This window comes from Euprymna scolopes, chromosome 12 (genome assembly GCF_053919585.1).
Source record: "Euprymna scolopes isolate OS-2025 chromosome 12, ASM5391958v1, whole genome shotgun sequence".
Classification (NCBI taxonomy): Eukaryota; Metazoa; Mollusca; class Cephalopoda; order Sepiida; family Sepiolidae; genus Euprymna; species Euprymna scolopes.
This window is the reverse complement of record NC_136493.1, coordinates 27802259-27827638: the sequence shown is the minus strand read 5'-3', so window position 1 is coordinate 27827638 and position 25380 is coordinate 27802259. Positions and strand designations below refer to the sequence as shown.

Below are 25380 nucleotides of genomic sequence, written 5' to 3'. Positions count from 1 at the left end.
GAAAAAAATAAGATTGAATCAGTATTAAATAAGAACTATCGAAGAATTATTCTTTAACTAGCAGGACTACCTGGCATTCCCCGGGATCATAAAAGACTAAACAGGAGATGTTAAATAGTGTTAAGTTTCTCATTGCTCCCAACCTTTTCCTTTTTTTTTCTTTTTAAGTGGGGAATGAAAAAATAAAACTTCGGAAGTCTTCAGAGTGCTACTGAAAGTGCCGAATAAAATATATAATATTCCAGAACACTACTAAAATTAAGTTTTTCCATCCCATTTCTTTGTAGAGAAATGACAATAGTTAAGAAACCATAAATTAAATCTGGAGTTAGCGTCTCTCAATTTGAATAATATTAAATACTAGCAGAGCATCTGGCATTACCCAGTTGTAAAATACGCTTAAATATGATATTTTAATTTATGCAGATTACGTATTCATTATTATAATTTTCTATTGTTTATTATATTGTACCCAATGTGTAGTACTGATTTCCAAGGTAAAATGAATATGACTTGGGTGCGATTGGCTTGAATCCAAACTAAAACATATAGCGTTCCAGTCTTAATCGCTACTGTGAGCTATTGTCAGGTGGGTAAGAAATGGCTAAAAAATAACCAACTTTAATATTCATATATATATATATATATATATATATATATATATATATATATATATATATATATTACTATAATTATTTTAAATACCTATATATTTGTGTATACATACAAGACTGCTTCAAAGTGACTTATGCCTTCCAAGTTCCATTTTTTTTCAATTTTAACCCCTTAGCAGTTATTTTTACTGACTAAAGACCTATAAAAGAGCCGTCCAGAAAAAATGCAATCATTTGACCCGCTTGCACCGCTCTGCAACCTTTCGTCTTGGAGGAGATGTAGTTTGAAAAAATGGAGACAGACAGACAAACATACAGACATCATGAGTTTTATATATTAGATTAAATAAGAACCATTTAAAGAATTATTCCTTAAATAAAAATCATTAGCCGTTCTTAACAAATTTTTGAATTTATCTTTTATGTTTGTTCGATGTGTTCACTGCTGTTTGATTTCTTCATTTCAGTTTTGATGTACTTTGCAGGCATCTTTACATATATGTATATATTGTTTTGTTTTTTATTTGCAGGGAAATTCTACACATTCAAAAAATATTTTTCTTCAATTATTGAAAGTGGCTGCTTACATTATTACTGCATTGACGTTGATGGTCGCCATTAATAAATTAATTAAGGTAACAATATTCTTTATCCACATTTTTATTCGTCAACAATTTTAATAATAAGACTTACCATATAAGCTGGGCTGATTCTGGCCACTTGAGGTGACTTTAAGCCATTAAGGAAAACAAAATAATAATACCTAAATAAGATATGATCTCTGCATTTTAATTATAATTTCCAGGTCCTACACGGTTTCATAATTATACAGACACCTTGTAGTGCAGCAGCAAATATTTACTGCGAAGTTATTTACACATTATTTTTTTTATTTTTATTAATGGTTCAAGGTCACCTCGGGTAGCCAGAGTCACCTCAGTTTACGGTTTGTGTTTCTTGTATTTAAAAAAACAAAGATGTGCATCAAGTTGAATGAACTTGAATAATGACCTTTAATATAGAAAACTGAGTCAGAATTTTCAGGAATTAAAATTGCAATTTCTTACAAAGATTCTAAATTTTCTTTTACAAGATGATTCCATCCCTCCTTCCAAAAAAAAACACTAATCCTTTGTATGGTCTAGCCATATTTGGTGCAAACATTAAGTTGTAACTTTTAATTAGCATATGCGCAGAAAAAAAACTGGTATACTCACCTTACGCCAGGCTGTTGTTTTTTAAATGCCGATACCGTAGCAACTATTTTGCTCAATCCATTGGTGATGCTTAGGACTGAACTGCTGAAAAAACTGAAAAACTCATTCAAAGCAAAATTTTTATCATGGTTGAGTAGAACTTAATGATACTATAAAATGATTAATATTTTTAGCCATGGTGTGGTTGATATTTTATTTGGAGTTTACATACTGCAGACAAGAGGAGGGGGGGGCGGTGAGAAACCCTTTTTTATTCTGTATGAGTTCATATTAATTTATGTATTTGCTTTGCTTCCTATTGTTAACTAATCTATGATTTTATCAATTCCTTCTCTCATTACATATGTAACATTATATAATGAGTTTTCTTATTTTTCATTAAATATATTGCACTGTATAATATTTTTTTACTTATTTTTCATTGAATACATAATAGTTTTTTATTTTTAATTAAATATATTACACTATATAATAATTTTTTACATATTTTTCATTGAATATATTGCACTAATAAGTTTTTACTTATTTTTTTAATATATTATACGATATAATTTTCTTTTACTTATTTTTCATTGAATATATTACAATATATAATAATTTTTCTTATTTTTCAGTAAATCTATTATTCTATATAATTTTTTTTTACATATTTTTCATTGAATATATATTTCACTTATGTTTCAGTTTCTTATTGGGTTGGAAGCAGATGAACATATATTCAAATTTATTCAGAGCAAATTTGGTTTTGGTTTCTCCAGGTCAGTATTTTGTTTGCATGTCCAGTTTAGAAAAATCAATGGCTACCAGCTTGACCATTGATTTATTAAGTATCCTATAAGAATGAAGAGGTGGAGAGAGGAAGTTTTTTTTTTTTTTTTTTTTTTTTTTTTACATAGGCATCACCACATTATCAAGGCCCAGAGGCCACTCAAGGATAAGGGTTAAAGAGTGTACAGTAGAAATTGGACAATATAGTAATCATTAGTAATGAAAATTTGGTAAATTTGATAACTTATATGGAACGGCTCATCAAGAACTTATTTACGTTAGACTTGAAGACAACCATATTGTAGTCAGCCGGAAAGCAGGAAAACGGAAGACAATTCCACAGGCGTGCAGTTCTTATAAGAAGTATAAGATAAGGGGGTGGGGCTTTTTCATAGAAATCTAATAGATTGCTATTTTGTATTTTTAAATTATTAAAAAAAAAAGAAAATATGAAAAACTATCCATTAGATTCAACTTTTTAGCCAAGAAGGGAAACACAGTAGAATAATCACTGAAATGCAACACTGATGATGGTTAACAGTGCCGGGCCTTTAGATTGGTGACTCTCTTCTGGACTGTGTCCAATAGAGTAAGATTAGAGATTGATGCAATGCTGATCAAGACAATACTTTATGGGTCTTTTATTAGTAGTTTTGGATTTTTAGCGGGACATAAAAACATACACAATTACATATCAACAACTGCTCTTTATATAATAGATGAATTTAATTATTTTCTTGTTTTTAAAATAGACAACTTCAAATTAAAAAAAAAGCACTCCTATTTTTTATTTATTTTTGTTATAAACTTTGATTTGATCCCAAACTTTATTCATTTTTAGCTGGACATACAAACATACACACACACATACAAACAACTGCCTTTTATATAATAGATAAATTTAATGAGAATTATTTTCTTAATAAATTTTGAATTTGCATTCATTCTCATCTTACCTGTATTTGTTTTTAAAAATAAACAATTTCAAATTAAAAGAAAAATCTCTCAATTTCTTTCTTTTTCTTTCTTTTTTTAGAGACTTTGACGCCAAACTTTATTTATGCAATGGTGCTTTTGGTTTCCTTGAGTGGGACACTTTCGTTCGTCTGAGCCGAGGTTTTGTGTTTCCTATTTATGCTGTTATTCATGCACTTCTTCTGTGTTTGCTCATGTTAACCTGCTTGAAATATTGGAGGTGAGTCAACATCTGTTTTCACTTCTCACCCATTTCTTTTATGATATAAAACCTGGGTACTTGTGCACTAAACAACCTGTTTTTACATGAATGTTGCATCTTCATATTTCAGCAGCTAGACTACTGAAATATGGCAAAACGCTCCGTCAATGCAGTAGATGATGGCTAATAAATTGAAAAAAAATATTAGTTTTAATTATGCAGAAATTAAAATTATTTATAATATAAATCTCACCTGTCTGTTTAAATGTATGTATGTATGTTTGTATATCTGCCTAAAACTTTCGACAGAGGCAACAGATTTTCACAAGATTGGTAGCATTTTGAAGCTCGATCCTTCAGACGACAAATATTGAAAGATTGGCCAAAAACATTAATTCCTTCACCCTAAACTCGGCCGTTTTGTACAAGGAGGGGTCGATTTTTTTTTTTCGCTGACATTTTAGCAAGTCATCATCACCGTTGGATTGACTTTGGTTAATTTAATCGTTCTTGACTACCGGTCGGACCATGGAGACATCAGCTAAGACGTCACCTTTTTTTTTTTTAACCTTTTTTTTTTCTGCTTCGCGTTACAGGTTTGAGCCTGTCTGCCTACTACCACTTTTTTTTAACACCTGTGCCTACTGTTGTTTTAATTCCTCCCCCCTCCCCTGCTACTATCACTTTTTTATTTTTTTTTACCACCTCTGCCTGTTGTTGTTTTCATCCCTCCCCCTCCTACTATTACCATTTTTTTTTTCTTTTTCGGGGGGGTCCCTTACTACACCACCTACACACACCTGAGCACCTCCGCTGCTGTTGTTTTGACCCCCCCCCCCAGGGGTTTTATTACACCAGCTAAACACCCAGGCAATGCCAGGCACTCCCGATAGTTAAAAATAAATCATTCTAGTAAAATCGTCACAATGGCTCTAACATGTTTTCAGATTATGTTACAATTGCCAGAAAAAGTTCTTTCATTTTGCCAGAAATAGAGTAGTCTGACAACATTGCAACTGTTCAAAATTTACAGCAAGAATGCATAATCAGTTCAGAACACACTGTGATCGATTAGAAAAATTTCTTACAGGACATTTGCAAAAAGTACTTCCTTAGGAATTCCCAGCAGATAATTAAAAATCTTTAAAAAAAAAAAAAAAAAAGATTAAATTAAAAAAAAAAAATAGCCTATCCACTAACTTAATACTCCAAAAAAACATTTTGTCATAATAAATTATTTCATACCTCCCAAAACACAAAACAATCTCCTTAAAAATAGTAAATCATTTCTTAAGAAAAATGAAAACAATGTTGCTACACATTGTTTTACGAAAAAAAAAAAAATATTTATTCATAAAACTTACCATAGATTGATTGTTTTTTTTTATTGTATTTCTATTTTACTTTATTAAAATTACAGGGTGGAATGATAAAATTATCGCGCTAGAAAATATGATGTGATTCCATTTCCATTTGATGAAAACTAGTTTCTTTTTTTGTTGCAGGCCATCTACTAGTTGACCAGTTGTGCCTTCTATCATGTCTGAAAGTAACACAATGTTCAACGAGCAAGATCAGAGATGCGCTGCTGTACAACTCATGCTCTCTACCGATCCAAGTTATGACAACAGGACCATTGCCAGCACCCTCAAAATGCATCAGTGGATTGCCATGAATAACAGGAACGTGCCCAGGATGATGAAAACAAAATTTCCGGCCACGGTCATGGTCTTTGGTTTGGTTTCAAGGAAGGGCCACATCATGCCACCTCACATCTTCGAAGTCGGCTTGAAAGTCAACAATGTGTATCTGGATCTGCTGAAGAGTGGTGATTCCCTGGTACAATCAGGTGGCCGCTGATGGACTCTGGATGTGACAGCAGGACTCGGCACCAACCTACTAGTCTAAAGAGACCCTGGCTTGGCTTCAGAAGGAGTGCTATGACTTTATACCATTCTCTCGCTGCCCTCCTCCTCCCACCCCCTGCTGAACTATTTCATTTGGTCATACGTTGAGAACATCATTAACACGACCTCTCACAACACCAAAGCTAGCTTGATCACTGCCATCCACAGAGTATTCACAGAGCTCCTGCCAGCGCTTGTAGAAAAGGCAAGCTCCCAGTTCCGGACCCGTATTGAGGTGATGATTGAGGCAAAAGCTAGCTGCATTGAATAGATGTCAGCTCTACTACATAATCAAGTTACCTGAATTGATTTTTTTCAATAAAAGTTTTAAAATACTGCTGTAGTGTTTTGTTTACGCCAACAACTTTATCATTCCACCTTGTACTATACAATAAATGTTTTCTATCATGATAGTTTTTTTTTTCTCAAGCACTTTAAAATTTGGTCAGCGTTTGTCATATTCCGATGGTTTACATAAGTTGTCAGAATATGCGGAGACTTTACAAAAAGCACAAAATTTGCATCAATTTATTTTTTTTATTCGATCATTAAAAAAATTTTTTTGCTCGTTTGAACTAATTTCTTCTGTTGATCAATGAAATCAAAGTCTTGTACATTTATCTGAACAACAATTTATGACTTTCTTGGGAATTAAAGAAGTAAAAGCTAAATATAAATTAAATTTTCATTTTTTAACAATCCTTTAAGGTCAAATTATTTAAAAACACAAGCCCTATATTATCAAGTTTAAATAATATAATAGATTTAAAACAAATAAGTGGATTTCCAATTTCTGCAGAATTATTCATTTTACAACCATCATAATATACATGTTTGGAACTTGAACACATGCCTGACGAAAGGAGATTTTCTTGAAATATTACAATATGGTTCCTCTATCTAATCATGCTGATGCAAGTAAGAATACAGTACATGTAAAATATTTTTAAAAAATATATGTGTGACTTTGCATATCTTACTCCATCATTATATCTTAATTTACCAGAGTTTGTATTGCTTTGTATAAATTTAAATGCTTCCAGCAAACTACATTAATCTCTTAAATAAAAATAGTTTACTAGCATAACTTGTGATTATTACTTATCCATAGAAGAAGACTTTCTCTCTCCATCTTCACATGAAGGGCTGACTCCATGGGTTAATACTACCAACAAAATGAAGAGAAAAATAAAAAAAATGTCTTCTTTGAAGAAGTTGTTTTTACAACGAAAGTCTCAGAAACTTAAGAAAAATAATTTTAATCATTTGATAAAAATTTTTTTTCTGATATTCGGTTTTTTAAATTTTCAAATTAAATAAAAAGTAGTTTACTAGTATGACTCTGATGTGATGCTATAAACTCTCCCACCCAATAACCAAAACTGCCGGAAAATGTTAACTAGGAAATAGATGATAATGCAGAAGTACTATACAATATGGTAGCAACAGATCTATTGTGTTGTACAGACAAAGTGACGCCATAAGCAATTAGTTAGAAAAAGAGTTAAAACAGAGAATTCAGAAAGAAGTATTTATTTCTGGTTGTGGTAATTTGAAATAATATAAAAGTAATAATTGAAAGTAATGTATACGGCATAATCATATTGACACACTGGTTCCCATCAGATCACCGAAGTTAAGCAACGTTGAGCCTGGTTAAAATGAATGACCGTTTGGGAATTCTAGATGATGTATATGCTCTCCACTTATCTTGGCATTGTTTCCAATCATTCTAAACTTCTCCTTGCTGCTGGACTCCAGCAGTGCCGATTCAGGAGAGGTGTGATTGGGGATTGTGAACTCTTGCCTCACAATTTCCTGCGTAGCTACCCTTACAGGAGGTGTCCATTGTCTTTCGAGACTAAATGGAGGCTTCCAATTTGAAAGTAATTGGAGGAACCAGATATATAAGATTTTAGTAAAGAGATTGTAGATAGACTCAAGCCAGGAAAACTATACGACAAGATGAGTTCGAGTGAATGACAACAATTGGTTTTGACAGGCAATTATGTTCATGAGATCTCAGTTAAGTCTTAGTTGATATCCTGGATTTGGAAGACAGGAACTTATCTCAGAAGAGTGGACACTAAAGATGCTGCTCTTGACCAAAGAAGAAGTGGTAAAATACATCACCATCTCCAGTTAAAATAACAAGCAGAAAACGAAGGGTTACTTAAATATTGTACAACCATGTCATCTTGCTCGACAACTGCTGACCCCCAACACTGTTTGATTTTCTATTCATCTTCATTTATTTGTTCTGTCCATGTTGTTGTCTCTCATATTGGTGATAGCCAAAGGTGTGAGTACTAGTTTACAAGTATAAAAAAATAAAATGATGCAAAAAAAACTCACAAAGAAAAACACAAACTCTAACATTTATTGAGTGGGTTTTTTACAGAATTTTGTTTTATTTTTATGTTTAAGTTATTTTCAAGACTTTAAATGTTTCTAAAATGTTACTTGTGGCTATTTTTCGTGTTCTCACATAATGCTCGACACTATATGTTTTTCGAAGCAAATAAACGTTTTAGAGTGATTAAAACCACTAAAATCTTTTCCAACTAGGTAGAAGCATAACTTATCTTGCCTTTGGTAACATTTATTTGTAATACATTTGTTTTTTGACCACTTTTCCAAATCTCCATGGACTGTAAAACATATTCGAAGGATTTGTGTTTGGCCTCAAAATATGCCTCATTTTCCTATATTACTTCTTTATTGGAGTCAAAACTCCTTTTCTAAAGCATATGTTCTACAAGCAGCCAGTAGTCACTGGGAGACAGATTTGAAGAATGTGGTGGGTGTGAAAACAATTTAAATTGCAATTCATGTAATTTTTTTGGTGATTTCTTCCTGCAAATGCACCAATATATTATTCGCTATTAATCTTTTTTCATTTCTTAAAATGATCAATGAACAAAATATTTTGCATGTTCTAAAATATAGAAGCCAAAACCTTGCTTGCTGATGTTTATGTCTTTGGACGGTTTTCGCCTGCTGCTATCCACTAAGCAGACTGTCTATTTGACTCTAGAGTGTAGTGGTGAATCCTGTCACATATTGATGAAAAACTTTTTTTTTTTTTTTTTTTTTTTTTTTTTGCATTGAAAACAATGCTCTGAGTTATTGAAATTTTATTTATAATCAACTGTGAACAAATGCGGCACTCACTTTGGACACATCTTTCGCATTAATGATTATTCATGCAAAATGGTGAGTACACTGCCTTCTGATATGTTCAACTCCTGTGTTATTTCATAAAACTTCAATTTACGATTGGCCAAAAAGAATTTTTGGACTTTTTTATAATTTCCAGAGCAACCGTGAAATTTGGACATCATTTGTGTCTGTACAATCACATTTAAAGCCACCTTTTTAATAATTTTTTCCATGGAACAATTCAAATAATACTTATGAAGTCATTGCTTTGCTTGAACAGTAGTTTTTCTCATCAGAAAGCAATACTTGTATCAACACTAAAAATTCAAATTTTTCCATTGTTTTTTAATTGTCAACAGCAGCTTTAAGTGTGATTTTGAAACTAATAATCCAGTTGGCTTAAAATTTTTATATTTACCAGTTAAAGGCTAATACTTTGTAGAAAATCATATGGATGTTTTATTAGTGGAGCTAGATTGCTTATTTATTAAGTGACGTGTTGAGAATAAATTGCCAACCAAATGGAAACATGTGCAGCGTGCCTGTCCCCTCGTCCCATATACACACATGGTTTGGTTTAACCAGGAGTTCAAGTCACTCATGCTTTTTTGTCTTAAAAATATCCTTTTTCTGACCCATACAGCCATATGTGGTTATTCTTATTCTAGTTTGAAATAGACCAACTTATGAGTTGTTTTTGTCAGATGTTTAATATGTTTCTTTTTTCTTTTTTTTTCAGCATGAGCCCGAATACAAACACAGCACGAAATCAAAGTTTCTTAAGATCTCGACCTGATTTGGCCTTCCATATAGGTTGGTAGAATTATCTATATCTATATATATATAAAAGGCAAAATCTGTGTGACCATTTTGTGTATGTCTTCAAAAGGCTTTTCTCGCACACGGTCCCGAGGTCGTTACGATAGCTTACAACTGTTTATATGGGTCCTAAATAATATGTACGATTTGGGAAAGCGCGTCGCATCTAGATTTATTTACGTCGACTTTTACAAAATTATTGCTATTTTGGCTTCTCGCATGTTGATGAGGCTTTTTCGTATAAAAAGTGAAACTAATTCAAAGTTAACAAGTCCTCGGCATTACGCCGGGAAATGTCCAGAAGCAATCAGCTTTGATCAATGTTGTACATCAGACAATTGCTATTCAATCTGGACAATTGGGAGCTGGTTTCCCTCTCCCCAACATCTGTTGGGGAAAAAAATAGTCAAATTTGCGTAAACAACTGCGTGACTTCTATTTGACCTTCTTAATTAGGTCAAATGGAAGCAGCAGAGTTAACTTTTATTGCGCACGCCTGTTTTTATAGTTCAATAAATAAATTCAAACCTTGGTATGTTGTATGTATGTCGCGGTGGCCTAATGGGTAACGTCGCTCGTTTTTTTTTTTTTTTCACACATTAATTTCCAACTCAAGGGTACGGGTTCGATTCTCATACTTACCTACCAAAACATTTTTTTTTATTTACCCCCCCCCCCCCGGAGTTTTGATGTACCTCAAGACACCCGGGCATCGCCGGGTACCCCCCCGCTAGTCTATATATATAAAAGGCAAAAATCGGTGTGTATGTATGTATGTATGTATGTTTGTTTGTAACGCTAAAACTTTTGAAAGACGGAACCAAACTTGACAAATTTGGTATCATATCGAAGCCCCATCACCCGGATGACAAATATCGAAATTTCACGTCAAACGGACTACTAGAAGTTGGTCAACTGATCAGTTATCTTCGAGGGGGGCCCCCCAAAAACCTGTCATTAACGCTAAAACTTGAGATGAAAGATTCCTCTCCCCTAACAATAAAACATATGTTCAATATCTGCTTTTGTTTTTTCATTGTTTATACGGTCCCGAGCAACGCCGGGTAGCCCTGCTAGTATATATATAAAAGCGAAAATGTATGTATGTATGTATGTTTGGATGTCTGCTAAAAACTTTTGACAAACGCGACGAAAATTCACAAACTTGGTATCACATCGAAGCTCCATCCTTTGCTCGAAAAATATCGAAAAATTGGCCGAGAACGTTAACTTTTTCATCCCGAAATCGACAATTTTCGACAGAGGGGGGGTCAACAAAAATGGTCCTCTCGTGACAATGACCAATTCTACGCATGCGTCAGATGACGTTGTGACCTGATTTACTTTAAAGAATTGAAAAACCAAACAAATTTCATGTACGTCGCGTTAGCTCAGTTGGTTAAGGCCTTGGTTCATTATCTAAACATTTTGGGTTTGAATCGTGGTGTGAGATTTTTTAAAATTTTTTTTTATCGATTTTTTAAATTTAAATATTGAACCAGTGTTATTTAAGCCATTTTTCACGTAACGTTCGTTTTTCTGCTTTTTTTATTTTTTTACTTCGCTTATTCTTAGCGACACCCAAAAACACCCGGATACCCACCGATTTTTTAAATTTTAATATCGAAAAAGGCTTATTTAAGCCATTTTTCACATGTTCGTTTTTCTATTTTCATCGTTCGTTTGCCTTACGTTAGTTTTTTTTTGTGTTTTTTTCCCGCTTAAGTGTTAACGTTGTTTTCTTTTTTTACTTCACTTATAACAAACAAACCTACGTCGTCGTCGTAACGCACAACGACTTCCGGCCGCGCACCTGTCAATTTGGTTCTTAAATAAATTCAAACATCTTTCACTAACTCATTCTGGCTGGCTGATTTTATTTTCAAACTTCGTCTCAGGGCTTCCGGTTCGACCCCCCCCCCCGGCTTCTTTTTTATTTAACACCACACACCCGGGCAACGCCGGGTACCCCCGCTAGTTGTGAAATAAAACATAATCGGTACAATTGTTGACTGCAGTTTAAAGTTCCCGCTCTCTCCTTCTGTCTGTCTCTCTTTCTTTTTTTCAAAGTTATACGAAGAAGAGTAAGAAAAGAAAATCAATAACTATTGAGTCTTGTATTCGAATCTATTTACTCAGGGTGAATGTATCGGTTCGGAAGGGATAGCTTAATGTCGACATTTGTTTCTTTTCTTTCTCACACACACTCTCGCCCACTCATATGCACACATATACACTCACACAGACATTCTCTCACACCCACTCACACACACACACACACTCGCACACTTATACACATGCACTCACACACACTCATGCACACACGCTTACACATGCACATACACTTAGACACACACACACACACTTATGCTTATACACACACACACTTATGCACAAACTTACACACATGCACACACACACTCTTTCTCGTACACACAATGTCATACACTCACTCATATGCACACATATACACTCACACAGACATTCTCTAACACCCACTCACACACACACACACACTCGCACACTTATATACATGCACTCACACACACTCATGCACACACGCTTACACACGCACATACACTTAGACACGCACACACACTTATGCTTACACACACACACTTATGCACAAACTTACACACATGCACACACACACTCTTTCTCGTACACACACTGTCATACACTCACTCATATGCACACATATACACTCTCTCACACACACACTTTCTCTCATACACACAGACAAACACACACTTTCTCTCTCTCACGCATATTTGTGTTGAGATGATGAATTGAAATCAGAAAAATCAGAACTTTCGGGGCATCGGAATCTGAAATATTTATGCTTATTTTCCAATGTCAAAAACCATATCTGATTGGTTGATTCTTGTTTAAAACTTAATTTTCCATTGCTGGCACAAACGATAAATATTTATTGATTTTTAAACTACCAGTAAAACTAAAATCTATAGATCACAACCCCCTTGTTTCCAAAATGACCAAATTCAGCAGTAAATAATATGAAAAGGTTGATATGCTGTAAACAAAACAACCAAACTAAATCTGAAACTAGAAGCTACTTGAAATTTTAAGCAGACGCGTCTTAACCAGAGTGATTGGAATCCCCACCCCTGAATATATGTTCAACAGAAGTTGAACTCTGTAAGTGGCAAAATAAAGAATCAGTGAACAATTTTTTTTTTTATGGCAAGACAAAAAAAAAGGAGGGGCAGTTGGTGCTCTTTACCCTTGCTGAACAAAATTCCCTAACCCTAACATGTCTCACAATAAACATGCTGGTCTCCATGAGTTCGTGTCGGAAATATCTTTCCTCAATTATAGAAATAACTTGGAAAGAAACCTAATCATTTATTAACCTATTATTAGTTTTTAATCATATTGTATCAATTTTTCACAGTTTTACATAGATAACAAAGTATGGTAAGGTGTACATAGGAAGGACATCCGACCTATAAAAATAGTTTAACATATATATATATATATATATATAAAGCTGAATGTGTGTGTGTGTCTGGTCACGAATAGGCTCCTATATGGTTGGCTATTTTAAAACACTGATTACATATAATGATAGATGTATCGAGACACAGGAATAGGTATGTTTGATCTGGCAGAACGGTGGTTCATTAAAATTGTGGGGTCTGTGTTCGTGCCTGGTCCACAAAGTATGGAAATAAAAAATTTTAAAATTTAAAAAAAAAAACGTTTACAAGTGTTTTTGATATAGATGTACATAATAATACTTTGATAAGTATGTTTTAACTTAAATAGGGATGGTATAATAAAATTGTGGGGTCTGCGTTCGCGCCTGGTCTCCATAGAATGGAAATAGGCACAAACTTTAATAAAGACTTTTCATATCTATCTGCGTAAGTATACTTTGATAATTATGTTTCAGTTTGAATAAATATGGTATAATAAAATTATGGGGTATTCGTTCACATCTGATCTCCATAGAATGGAAATATATCACAAAGTTTAATAAGGTTTTTTAATATAGATTCACAGAATATTGTGATAAGTGTTTCAGTGTGAACAGGTATGGTATAATAAATTATGGGGTTTATCTATTTTATTTTTACTTTCATCATATTTTGCTTTGGTTTTGATAGCCCCCAAATTCGAAGCTATCTCTTTACAACCCTTCCTTTCATAACCTATCATACTTTCATAAATCAGAGTCCATTCTCTGTAGGCAGTTTTTGAACCCAGTCAACGACGGGTACTTTTGCTAGTATATATATATATATATATATATATATATATATATATATAACAAAGTATGATCAGATGTACAAAATATCTTATTAATCAATTATATATATGTATTTAAGATGATGAACAGATTGGACTTGTGCCCCCTTGACGTATATACCCCCGACAAAACCGCTTAGCAACAAAATATCATCTCTTTACTGTTAATGCCAAAAAGCTTTCTACTCTAATAGTTTCTTCCCTCGAACAACTAGACTTTGGAATTCCCTTCCTGCTACCTGCTTCCCTGGCTGTACTGATATGCAGAAGTTTAAATGTAATGTAAACCAACATCTTAATCTTTCCTAGGCATGGTCCCAAATAGTAGCCCCTTACGTCTGGTGATATGCCGTGTTAGGGATGAACGTCAGTAAAAAAATAAGCAAGATTTAATTAAAAATGTAGGTTTTTTTTTTTTTTCTAACGTTTTTGTTTTGATTGTTTTCTTGTCTTACATATATCATCAACTACATGCATTCAGAATTTGTCCATGCATGGAGTATTGTTGTCACATCTAGCCTCTCCATCTTGGATGAAGTTCAAAAACGAGTCTCCAATCTAATAGGTCCCGTACTATTGTAACAGAGCATGCATGCACGTATGGTGGCTGTATACAAATGCGGAGTCGTCGTATGAAAGTTACGTCACAGTAAGGAAAAAGAAAAAGGCTATAAAATGAATATGTGCACAGACCAGGATTCACTTTTTATTCAGGAAAGTACCTGGAAATAAATGTCATTGTTTCAATGGAAACAAGTAAGTTGAGTTATTCTTTGTCTTGGTCTCCTTTGTGACATACTAAATGTTACACTATCTTACAAGTACTTTAATGCAATGCGATCCAATGAAATCATAGTACTTGCTCCCTTTTGACATACATATCTCCAACTAATCTGTCAAGCAGCAAAATTCTACCCCTTTACTGATGTGTATATGTAACAAGTACCAAAAACGTATGTTATATATATATTGCCTATGTAACGAGTATATAGATATATATATATATATATATATATCGCCTATGTAACAAGTGTGTGTGTGTCTATATATATATATATATGTAACAAGTGTGTGTGTGTGTCTATATATATATATATATATATATATATATATGTAACAAGTGTGTGTGTGTGTCTATATATATATATATATATATATATATATATATATATATATATATATATATATATATGTAACAAGTGTGTGTGTGTCTATATATATAATCGCCTATGTAACAAGTGTATATTTATTGCACACTTATCATCTAGGGGATGCGTGTGTGTGTGTGTGGATAATTAAACACTTGTCAGGCAGTTCTTTAATGGGGTGAATAAGCATCTTTGTCTGCTTAGTACCACACAAAGGATGAACATACCTTCTTCATAGAGGAAACACATAGGACAAAAAGACACATCTTCTGAGTTGCAACTCTTTGACATGCTCCTGAAAATGCTAACCATTTTGTCTTCTGAAAACTAATGAAAACCAAATCATATTTCACACATAACATTTATTTCCATGATTGCAACTTCTTCTACTCTCAGTTCACCCATTTTCTCTTGGGTGATTTCATCTCTGTAACTTCTCTGCCAAATGCTTCCACAATTGACAACTCCAACTCTTAGACTAAAAACTAAACTCTAATGGACGCACGTATGCATTTACATACAAAATGACGCCACCAATAAATCTAATTTATAAGACTCACTATGTCTGCCTGTCTCCATGTTTTCAAACTCTATCTCTCCTGAAACGAAAAGTCGCAGAGCAGCGCTAGGGGCCTCAAATGATTAGAATTTTTATGGACCGTTCTTTTATGGGTCTTTAGACGGTTAAAATAGTTTTTAAGAGATCAAAAATGGGTCAAAATAAAAAAAATCGTTTTTTTTTTTTGTACATTCATCTTAGTTTATTTTTAATCAGTTTACATGCGTGTCACGTTGGTACAGTGGTAACATCACCAGCTTTCAATGCTACAGTTTCGGTTTCGATTCTAGCTGATGGCACCCAAATACTTTTTTTTTTTTTGTACTTTTGGAATCACGACTCTATAATAATATATATAAAATTTGGACAAATTAAAATATCATATTTAAGTGTATTTTACGACCGGGCAAAGCCGGGACCCTCCTTCCACCACACCTGCTAGTATATGAAATTTTTTTCTTCGTTAGTTGACTGTCTGACGTCACATGAGGTCATTTTTTTGAGAACTAAATTCTATTTTATGTTTATGTTTCCAAAATTCCAAAGTTATTATATAAATATTTTATTATTCTATTTTTGCTATTGAAACATTCTCCCTGAAATATTTCGCATTTCATAACATTGACAATCGCTCACTTTCACTTCAACCCAGCCTTTTTCCAGGATATGCAAGTGGCAATTTTTTGGAATGAATAAGAGAAAAAAACAAATTTTAATTACCGATCAAACACAGGAGATGGGTTTACATAATTTTCCTTTATCAAATTATTTTGATGTATACAATGTTCAGCTATAAGTATTTTCTTTTTTATTTTCCTTTTTTAGTGCAAGCTTCCTTCTTTGGGTTGTTGGCCATTAGCACGTTACGTATGAAGTACCTGTGGACGCCCTACATGTGTATTTTGGCCAGCGCTGGACTTGCAGACTACAAGTTATGGAAAACGCTTATTTCCAAATTTTCTAATCGGGAATCCATTGTAAGATTTTTTAAAAACTTTTACACAAGTGAATTCCTCTTTTGTATAAATTTGTGCATGACGAACTCTCTAATTTTATTATTATTAGTGATGGAACGATTCCAATACAATTACCGATTCTGTACTAAATTCCCGATTCCAATTCTTTATAAATCTCTAAATATTTAACTATAGAATTGTTATTTTTCCCAATTATCGTAAAAACACTTGATAAATGTGCAAATATTTTCTCAAACCTAAAAATACTCTTCTGGGGTTGATCTATAGATTTTAATTTGGCAGACCTGAACGAGAAGCACCCGCCTCCTATAATTTTTATAGTATGTTTTAGTATGTAATATTGTTTTCGAAGTGGGGGGGGATGTTTATTCCGAAAGCTGTTCTTACCATGGGGAGGTCGGGGGTGTTTATAGTACACTGGGTTAGGTTGTAAAAAAATACCAACTACAGAATACTGGTTAAAATTATTGGATGGGGGGGTCCGCCTTTAGTTTTCATGGGAGTTTAAAATCAATGTTTATTATTTTATCATTACTGCCAGCAGTAGAAAATTTTTCTTTAAACAAAATCAAATAAAAAGTCAATAAAAAAAAGACAAATAAAAGAGTCATTTTTGGCATTGGAAAATAGGCACAAATTTTTACAATATGATACCCCCAAAAGTTCCGATTCTGATTAATCGTCCCAACACTAATTATTATGCTTATTACTAGCGCTGTGACAACAGCTTGTTCTTTTCATTGTTTTGACTCTCAAGTATATATCCGGCACAGTAAGACGCAGTCAATGAACCGAGAACCACATCAGTCTATATAAAAAGATATAAGATATTAACGGATATATACTCATGAGTTAAAACAATGAAAAGAATATGCTGTTGTCACATTACTAAATTACTTCTGATTTGTTGTGTCAGTATTTGTTGTTAGATCTTTTTTTCTTTGTTCTTCTTTCTCCTCTTCTCTACAATCTCTTTTCTCATCTCACTTTTCTCTTCCTTTTTCTTCTAAATGATTATTATCAAAAAAAGCTTTCATTCATTTTCAGGTAAATAAATATTTTTCGATAATGGCAAAATTGTTATGAATATTTTGGATTATGTAAAAAAATTAAAATATGAGATAATTACACAAAAAGTCGACTTAAAGTGCTTTTTTATGCATGCGCAAATATACATTTATAGGTTTGACGTTATTTTTGAAGTTTTCATATCTGTATGGACGTGACTCAGATGTTAACAAAAAATGCTGGGTAGCTATATGTTTTCATTTCAATTCTAACTGATCAGACTCTGTCATATGTTTTTTTAAACTTTTGAAATCATTACTATATATTGGGTACAATATAATAATCAATAGAGAATTCACTCTAATAATAAATACAAAATCTGGATAAATTTAAATATCATATTTAAGCATATTTTACAATCGAGAAAGGCTAGGTGGCCTGTTAGTGTACACACATATATATATATATATATATATATATTCCAGGTAGAAAAATATTAAACAATTAAGAATAATTGAATTTCAACAAGGGTCGTTGATAGTGCTCAATCAAAGAGAGTAAATTATTTTTTTTTATTATTCTTTTATGTAAATACAGACCATATCTTGCTACGATGTGCAGATCGCTTCGATCATATTTGATTTCATCAGGCAAGAAAAATTAAAATGGTTTTGAGGAGAGAAGATATGCCATGACTGGCATGAATCAAGGCTAAAGCTCTTATTGGTTAAATTAATTACAAAAATCAAATTTCTGTTAATAGAGGGGGAGGGGGGGGGTTAAAAGGATTGTTAGAGAGTGATAAGGAGGGAGTGGTAGTATAGAGAGTGATAAGGAGGGAGTGGTAGTATAAACATATAAAGGAGGTACGAATACACTAAGGAGAAGAAAAGGAAGGGGAGGACACAGTTGGCATGTATTTTTTTAAAATTATTTTATTATTCCATATTTTTATTATTTATTTCTTTTTAATTATTTAGATCATCGTAATGTTTTTTTTTTTAAATCATTGAAATAGTGGAAGTGTAGGGCACATTGATACGTGGTCAAATAAGTGCATGGGGAAGGATATAAATAAAGTTATAAAACTATAAGACATAACGCACATTCTAAAAACCAATGCAAGGAAACACATACACACACACACATGCACACACCGTGCCCCACACACTTATTTGGTCAAATACCAACGTGCCCTACACTTCTACTGGAGTAAAAAAAAGAAAGAAAGAAAAGGGGAAAAAGGAGAAATGTAAGGAAAGAGAAGGAAAAGCAAAAGACAACAATGACCATGATCTGACCCCCAATACGCAAGGGTAGTGGTGGAACACACCCATGAAGACGTTTAGAATCATTTACAGATATTTCCACCGCTCGGAAACATGTCACCAAAATGGACTGCTAAAATGCTCTTATACATTCTAAACACATCTTAAATATATTCTAAATATTTTACATTTTGAATACTTTCTGAAGAGGATGCTTCACAGAACGGCTGAAACACGTTAAAAACTATTTAAATGATTTAAAAACATTATTACAATGATCGAAAAAAAAATTTTAAAAGTTAAAAATAAAAATATGGAAGAATAAAATAATTTGAAAAAATTGTTACATACTAATTGTTGGTGATCTCACTCATTTAAATATATATCTTTCTCTTATTGGAATCTCTCAACCCATTTTATATATATATATATATATATATATATATATATATATATTATTCAGTTTAGGTAAACAAAATTATGATTAGTCATCACAATATATCTACTGTTTCAATTTAAAAAGATTTCATCAGGCGATAGAGGCCTCTGGTCTTCATCAAGGTCAGTTTTTTCATTCATAAAATCTTTTTAGATTGAAACAGTAGATTTATTTTCATAACTAATGGTAATTTTGTTTACCTAAATTGAATAAAATAATATCCTGCTCTTTTTATTGAACACTATCAACAACCTCATTAAATTCAATGGTTTTTACTTTGGCATATTTTTAACCTGGAATATATATATATATATATATATATATATATATACGAGCAAACAGTTAATAAAAAATGTTAAAAAACACTTTGAAATGAGTTAAAAACATATTTAATCTGAAAAGGAAACACTAGATAAGTGGATAGTCCTTAATCCGCGGAGTTTCAAAGAAATACTTTCCTTCTCATCAGAGGGTAGGAATTAGCAAAATGCGGGATCGGATTTTTCATGCAGAAGTATTTGATGAAACAACAAGTAAATCAAAGATCTTACTTGATAACAAAAAAAGTGAAGCAGAGGGAATATGGTGAAGAAAAAGGTGATTACACATGAATGGATAGTCTGGTGGAAGATAAATAATCCAGTGACGGTAAAATCCAAAATATAACTTCAAGAAAGTTAATTGAATTTCCATTTGCACAAGTAAAATCCAAGGAAATCTTGTAATTGGAAGAAGATGGTCCATAATAATCCAAAGGCAGAAATCCATGGAATAATTCACAAAAATGTGTACAAGGAAAAAAGGAAAAAATTCCAATAATATTAATAAAAGAAAAATAAGATATGCTTTTCACTCTACTTCCGAGACATACATATAAATAAGAAAGATCAGGGAAGAAAAAGAGAAAAAAAAATGGTGATAGAGTTAAATACAAAGGTCAAAATGACCCAGACAGGAAATGTTAAAGGCGCAAAAAAAAATATATAGGGCAAAATAATATAGGTCAACTGAAATGTATAGGTCATCACTTAAAAAAATGTCAGCAAGAATTGTTAGAAGACACTAAATGGAAAATAAATAAATAAATTAGTAAATAAATAGAAAATAAATAATAAATAAACAATAAATAAATAAATAAAATATAAAATATAAAATAAAAAAATAAAAATTATTTAAGGGGAGAGGATGGCCAGTATCTGCAAATTCAGGAAAAAGCAAGAAAAAAAAGTAATTAAATGTATATAGTAAAATATAAGTAAATATACATACAAGATATGAAAGTGTGAGTAGATTGATATATTAGATAGATAGGAAAGTTTAAAGAATAAAGCAGATATATATATATTGTGGTTAATTAGAACAATTAAAATGGAATTTTTTTTTTGTTTGTTTTATTTTATTTTATTTTTTTTTTGTAGACAACTAAATTCCAGAATTGAGAAGTATTTTGTGATTAAAATGTATAAAAAAACGTCTTTGGGAAAAGTCAGTTTTAATGTAATAATAACAATTACTGCTTCATATATATCTCTACAATTATATAAGTGCAACTTTGTGCGTGTGAGTTCATTCTTTATAGACTCCGAAATGGCTGAACAGATTTTCTTTAAAATTTACAGAACTTTAGTGTATAAGTCTGGGAGTGATCTTAGTTAAGTTTTGTCTCATAATACCCCCGATAATTATCGATAATCGAAACTGTTATTTTAATTTATCTATCATTGGTAAAGCCATTTTATCCATGTCATCGCTTAGCAACAATAATAGAACAATATGCTGTGAAAATTCTACTGTGGGTAAGTTAATAGCACGTTTTTTTTTTTTTGTGTGTGTTTTTTTTGTATGATATGATCTTTAGGTTCAAAACCGCATGTAAATTTCTAAATATTTTTTTTTCGTTAACTGGAAAGAAATTTATATAAAATAATTTTATAAAAGAAACAGTAGGTTCTCTAGAGTGCAATGTAGAATAACATATATTTTGGACTAAGTTACTGAATTGAGGCATGTGAAGCTTCCTATCGGGCGATTTCACGGATTTCGATGACAATAAAAATATTGGAGCGTGAAATATTCGTTGATCATCATTCAATCTCGAGCAACGTTGTGTCTCTCTGCTTGTATATATATATGTATATATATATATATTATACGGCATAATCACATTGAAACACCGGTTCTCGTCAGATCACCGAAGTTAAGCAACGTTGAGCCTGGCTATTACCAGATGGGTGACCATTTGGGAATTCTAGGCGCTGTATGTGCTCTCCGCTTATCTCGGCATTGTTTCCAGTCGTCTTGTACCTCAACTTGCCACTGGTATGCAACAATGTTCACTCAGGAAAGGCGTGGTTGGAGATTGCACAACTCTTGCCACACAAATTTCACGCGCAGGCACCCTTACAGTGGGTATCCATAGTCTGTCAAGACTGAAGGAAGCCTACATATATATATATATATATATATATATATATATATATAATGTGTGTGTGTGTGAATTAACAATAGGAGAGGATGAGAGTCATAAACAAAAACCTTAGTGATTTCGTATTTGTTGAGTTAACAATGAACAGCTGTTGCGACGTGTTATTTAATTTCATCTATAGCAGTGATTTCCAAAGTGGACAATATCCCCGCCCTACTCTAGATGTGTGGAAAAGATCAATCTGGGTAAGGCTGAGGTGCTAAAAAGCCTGTAATAGTGTTAATCAAACAGCCATAAATTTTATTTATTTATTTATTTTTTTATAGAATTTCACCAATCAAAGTCACTTCCATGCTTCACAACAATTAAAACTTACAAAAAGGTCATTCTGGAATGTTTTATTTTTAGCTTATAGCCCAAAGTCAAGGTATCTGATTATCTGAGTGGTTATCTCTACAGAATGGAACGACAAAATTGTCACCTAAAGAAAGCAACATGACAGTTTTGTTTTAAAACTTTTATTGAAAAAAATCAATTCAGGTAACTTGATTATGTAGTAGAGCTGACATCTATTCAATGTAGCCACCTTCAGCCTCAATCGTCGCCTCGATACAGGTCCAAAACTGGGAGCATGCCTTTTCTATGTGCCGGTGGGAACTCAGCAAATACTCGGTGGATGGCGGCGATCAGGCTAGCTTTGGTGTTGTGGAAAGTCATATCGGTGATATTCTCGACATGAACAAACAAAGTAGTCCAGCAGGTTCAGGAAGGGTACAAAGTTATAGCACTCCTTCTGAAGCCAAGCCTGGGTCTCTTTGGACTTGTGGGCTGGCGCCAAATCCTGCTGCCACACCCAAGGTCTGCCAGCGGTCACCAAAGGGGATCACCAAACTCTTCTGTTATTCATGGCAATCCAGTAATGCATTTTGAGGGTACTGTCAATGGTCCTGTTGTCATAACTTGGATCGGTAAAGAGCATGAGTTGTACAGTGGCGCATCTCTAATCTCGCTCATTGAACATTATGTCACTTTCAGACATGATCGAAGGCTTCTATCGCATTTGGGATTTGTACACAACTGGCCAACTATGGTCTGCAACAAAAAACAAAACCGGTTTTCATCCAATGGAAATGGAATCATATTGTCTTTTCTAGGGCGATAATAATTTCCACCCTGTATATCTCCATATACAATATTTTAATTGCAGAAATTCCTCTCTGGAATAAAGTACTGCAGGTTTGCATTAACAAATGGCACATTCAAATTTATTATATCTAGACTATTAGCCACTTTCTTATATAACTTTAGAACAACATTTTAGACAGACTTAGTCGTTATAATGAAATCCTATATTTCATCCTAGGAGCAACTACATCACAATCGCAGCATCTTTAGAGGGAGTAGTTCCTGTTTTTTCTTCTAAATATTAAGTCCCCTTACCGCCCCCAGTGAAGACTGGGAGGAAATATATACATTCTACAGATATTGTGCTTGCACCCTTCATAAATGGATCATAAACTCTTTGATATAACATAATCTTTCTATTTTTCGATTCAAAAATAATAAATTCTCCCTTCTCAAATTCTTCCCATTCTCATTGGCTGAGAGATGACAATTTGATTATTCCAGAATCTATCTCTTAATATAGAACTGTTCAAATATGGCGGCACTCTCTACCAGAGACAATCGTTTTACAAAAAATAAACCAAATACAAACATAATAATCATTCATAAACAAAAAAAATAAAATACTGATAACTTTACACTTACCTATGCAGACATTAACAACATGTCACTATCCCCCCCCCCCCAAACAAACAAAAACAAATCCTGAAAAAAAATATGTACAGGTACCATTGTTTATTTTTTACTTTCAGAGTGAACCTTACACTATTTTTTGTTTTCTTTTACTTTGTTTTTTTAATCTTTTTATACTTTTTTTTACATTTAGTTTAAATTACTCATATTTTCTTATGATTAGATTCATTTCAATCGTATTACTTGTCCATATAGACTATGCTGATTAAGAAAATCTTATTTATATTTGACAGATGCAAGTAGTTTTTTATATATAAAACTTAAATCAGTGGCTGCCAAATTTGTATGCATGCACTATGAACAAATCTATTTCCATCCGACCAATAGTCCCCCTCCCCACACCGAATTTTTTGTTGGTTTATAGCATTTGTGAGTAGGTATCCTAACAACAATCATCAAGGTTAAATTTGGGGCAAATATTTTGACACCCCCTCCCTCACAAAATGGCGTGTCCATTCTGATAGCCGTTCTTAACATGAGGAGGTTGGGTGTGTTTATTCCGAAAGCTGTTTTTAACATGAGGAAGCTGGGGGTTGGGCGACAGCAACAACTGTACTTTTTCAATACATACAATGCTTAAAATAAGGACCCCTCCCTTCATAGGTTCCAGTCAATTTCATTGACTGATCACATATGTTTATTGGATTAAGGGAATATCCGAATATGGGAATTGTGTGGTGGGCTATGTGACATTTGCCCTTAAGGTCGCACATTAACGGGATCATCCATCATTCATAGCCTATTTTTGGTGCATTTTGGAGATATTCATAATCGTACCCTATTTTCAAAAGAGAGGAAATATAATATATGAGAAATATTTGGAATCAAGTCTCCTCTCACTGTTATTTCAGATCATTTGAAACCATAGCAGCAAGTTTTAGTCTCCCCTTCATCAAAGCCAGAGGTTTTCAGGAAACATATATTTCTCTAATTACATATATATATATGTGTGTGTGTGTGTGTATGCATGCATATATATATATATATATATATATATATATATATATATATATATATATATATATACTGCGTATCAAATTATTAACGAGTTTACATTTTTTTAAATATTTAAGGAACGAGTGAATAAAAAATCCATGAAGCTTTGAGAAATGCTTATGATACTATTCAGCTACTCCAGTCAGAAAATAAAAGTATTTAAAGCAGTATTAGCAAAACTATTGCAGAAGATAGGGATATATGTTGATTTCAATATGTCAAGTTATTAACGAGGTTGAGAAAAAAAAGACACAATATACCCATAACTTGTTTATTGAAATAATATTCAAACATTACATAAACTAGGAAAAATCCTTAGAATATAATAACTACATAGCAATTTCTATGTTGACATAATTAGTAGGGGATATGTGATCCTCTTTTATGGATGACTTGTAAAATACGTTGGTCCAGAGAATTAGTCAAATTTGTGATTTCGTCAACAGTTATGCCTTGCGATACCTCTTGGAGAGCATCCCACAACTCATCTTTACTCTTAAATTGGCGTCTACTTGCATAGAGGCATCGCTTCATGATATTCCAAAGGTTCTCAATTGGGTTTAAATCTGGTGAATTTACAGGCCACTCCATCTTCCGTCGCCCAGAGAACCCCAGTTGTTGCAAATACTCTTTGCTTTTGTTTGCTGCATGCGAGGGAGCATTATCCTGCATAAAAATAATGCTTCTTCAGCCATTAAAAATGTTCTTTCAGTAAGTTCTATGTAAGCATTTGACCATTTTTTGCCTTCTGGGACTCTCCATGGGCAAACTAACCTACCTCCGATAATCTCAGCCCAAATCATTAT

The 25380-nt window shown here is 32.9% G+C and overlaps 1 protein-coding gene and 1 pseudogene across 2 annotated transcripts in view; both read left to right on the top strand.

Moving 5' to 3' along the window:
- Nucleotides 1-25380, top strand: part of LOC145291221 (protein C-mannosyl-transferase DPY19L3-like) — a 144587-nt gene that overhangs the window by 94296 nt on the left and 24911 nt on the right. For both annotated transcript variants that reach the window (XM_080136812.1, XM_080136813.1), the window contains 5 exons: nt 1145-1249; nt 2516-2589; nt 3636-3794; nt 9585-9658; nt 16469-16620. In XM_080136812.1, coding sequence (XP_079992938.1) covers nt 1145-1249; nt 2516-2589; nt 3636-3794; nt 9585-9658; nt 16469-16620 — 564 coding nt within the window. The remainder of the gene's footprint in view (nt 1-1144; nt 1250-2515; nt 2590-3635; nt 3795-9584; nt 9659-16468; nt 16621-25380) is intronic.
- On the top strand, nt 21483-21599 carry LOC145291872 (5S ribosomal RNA; annotated as a pseudogene).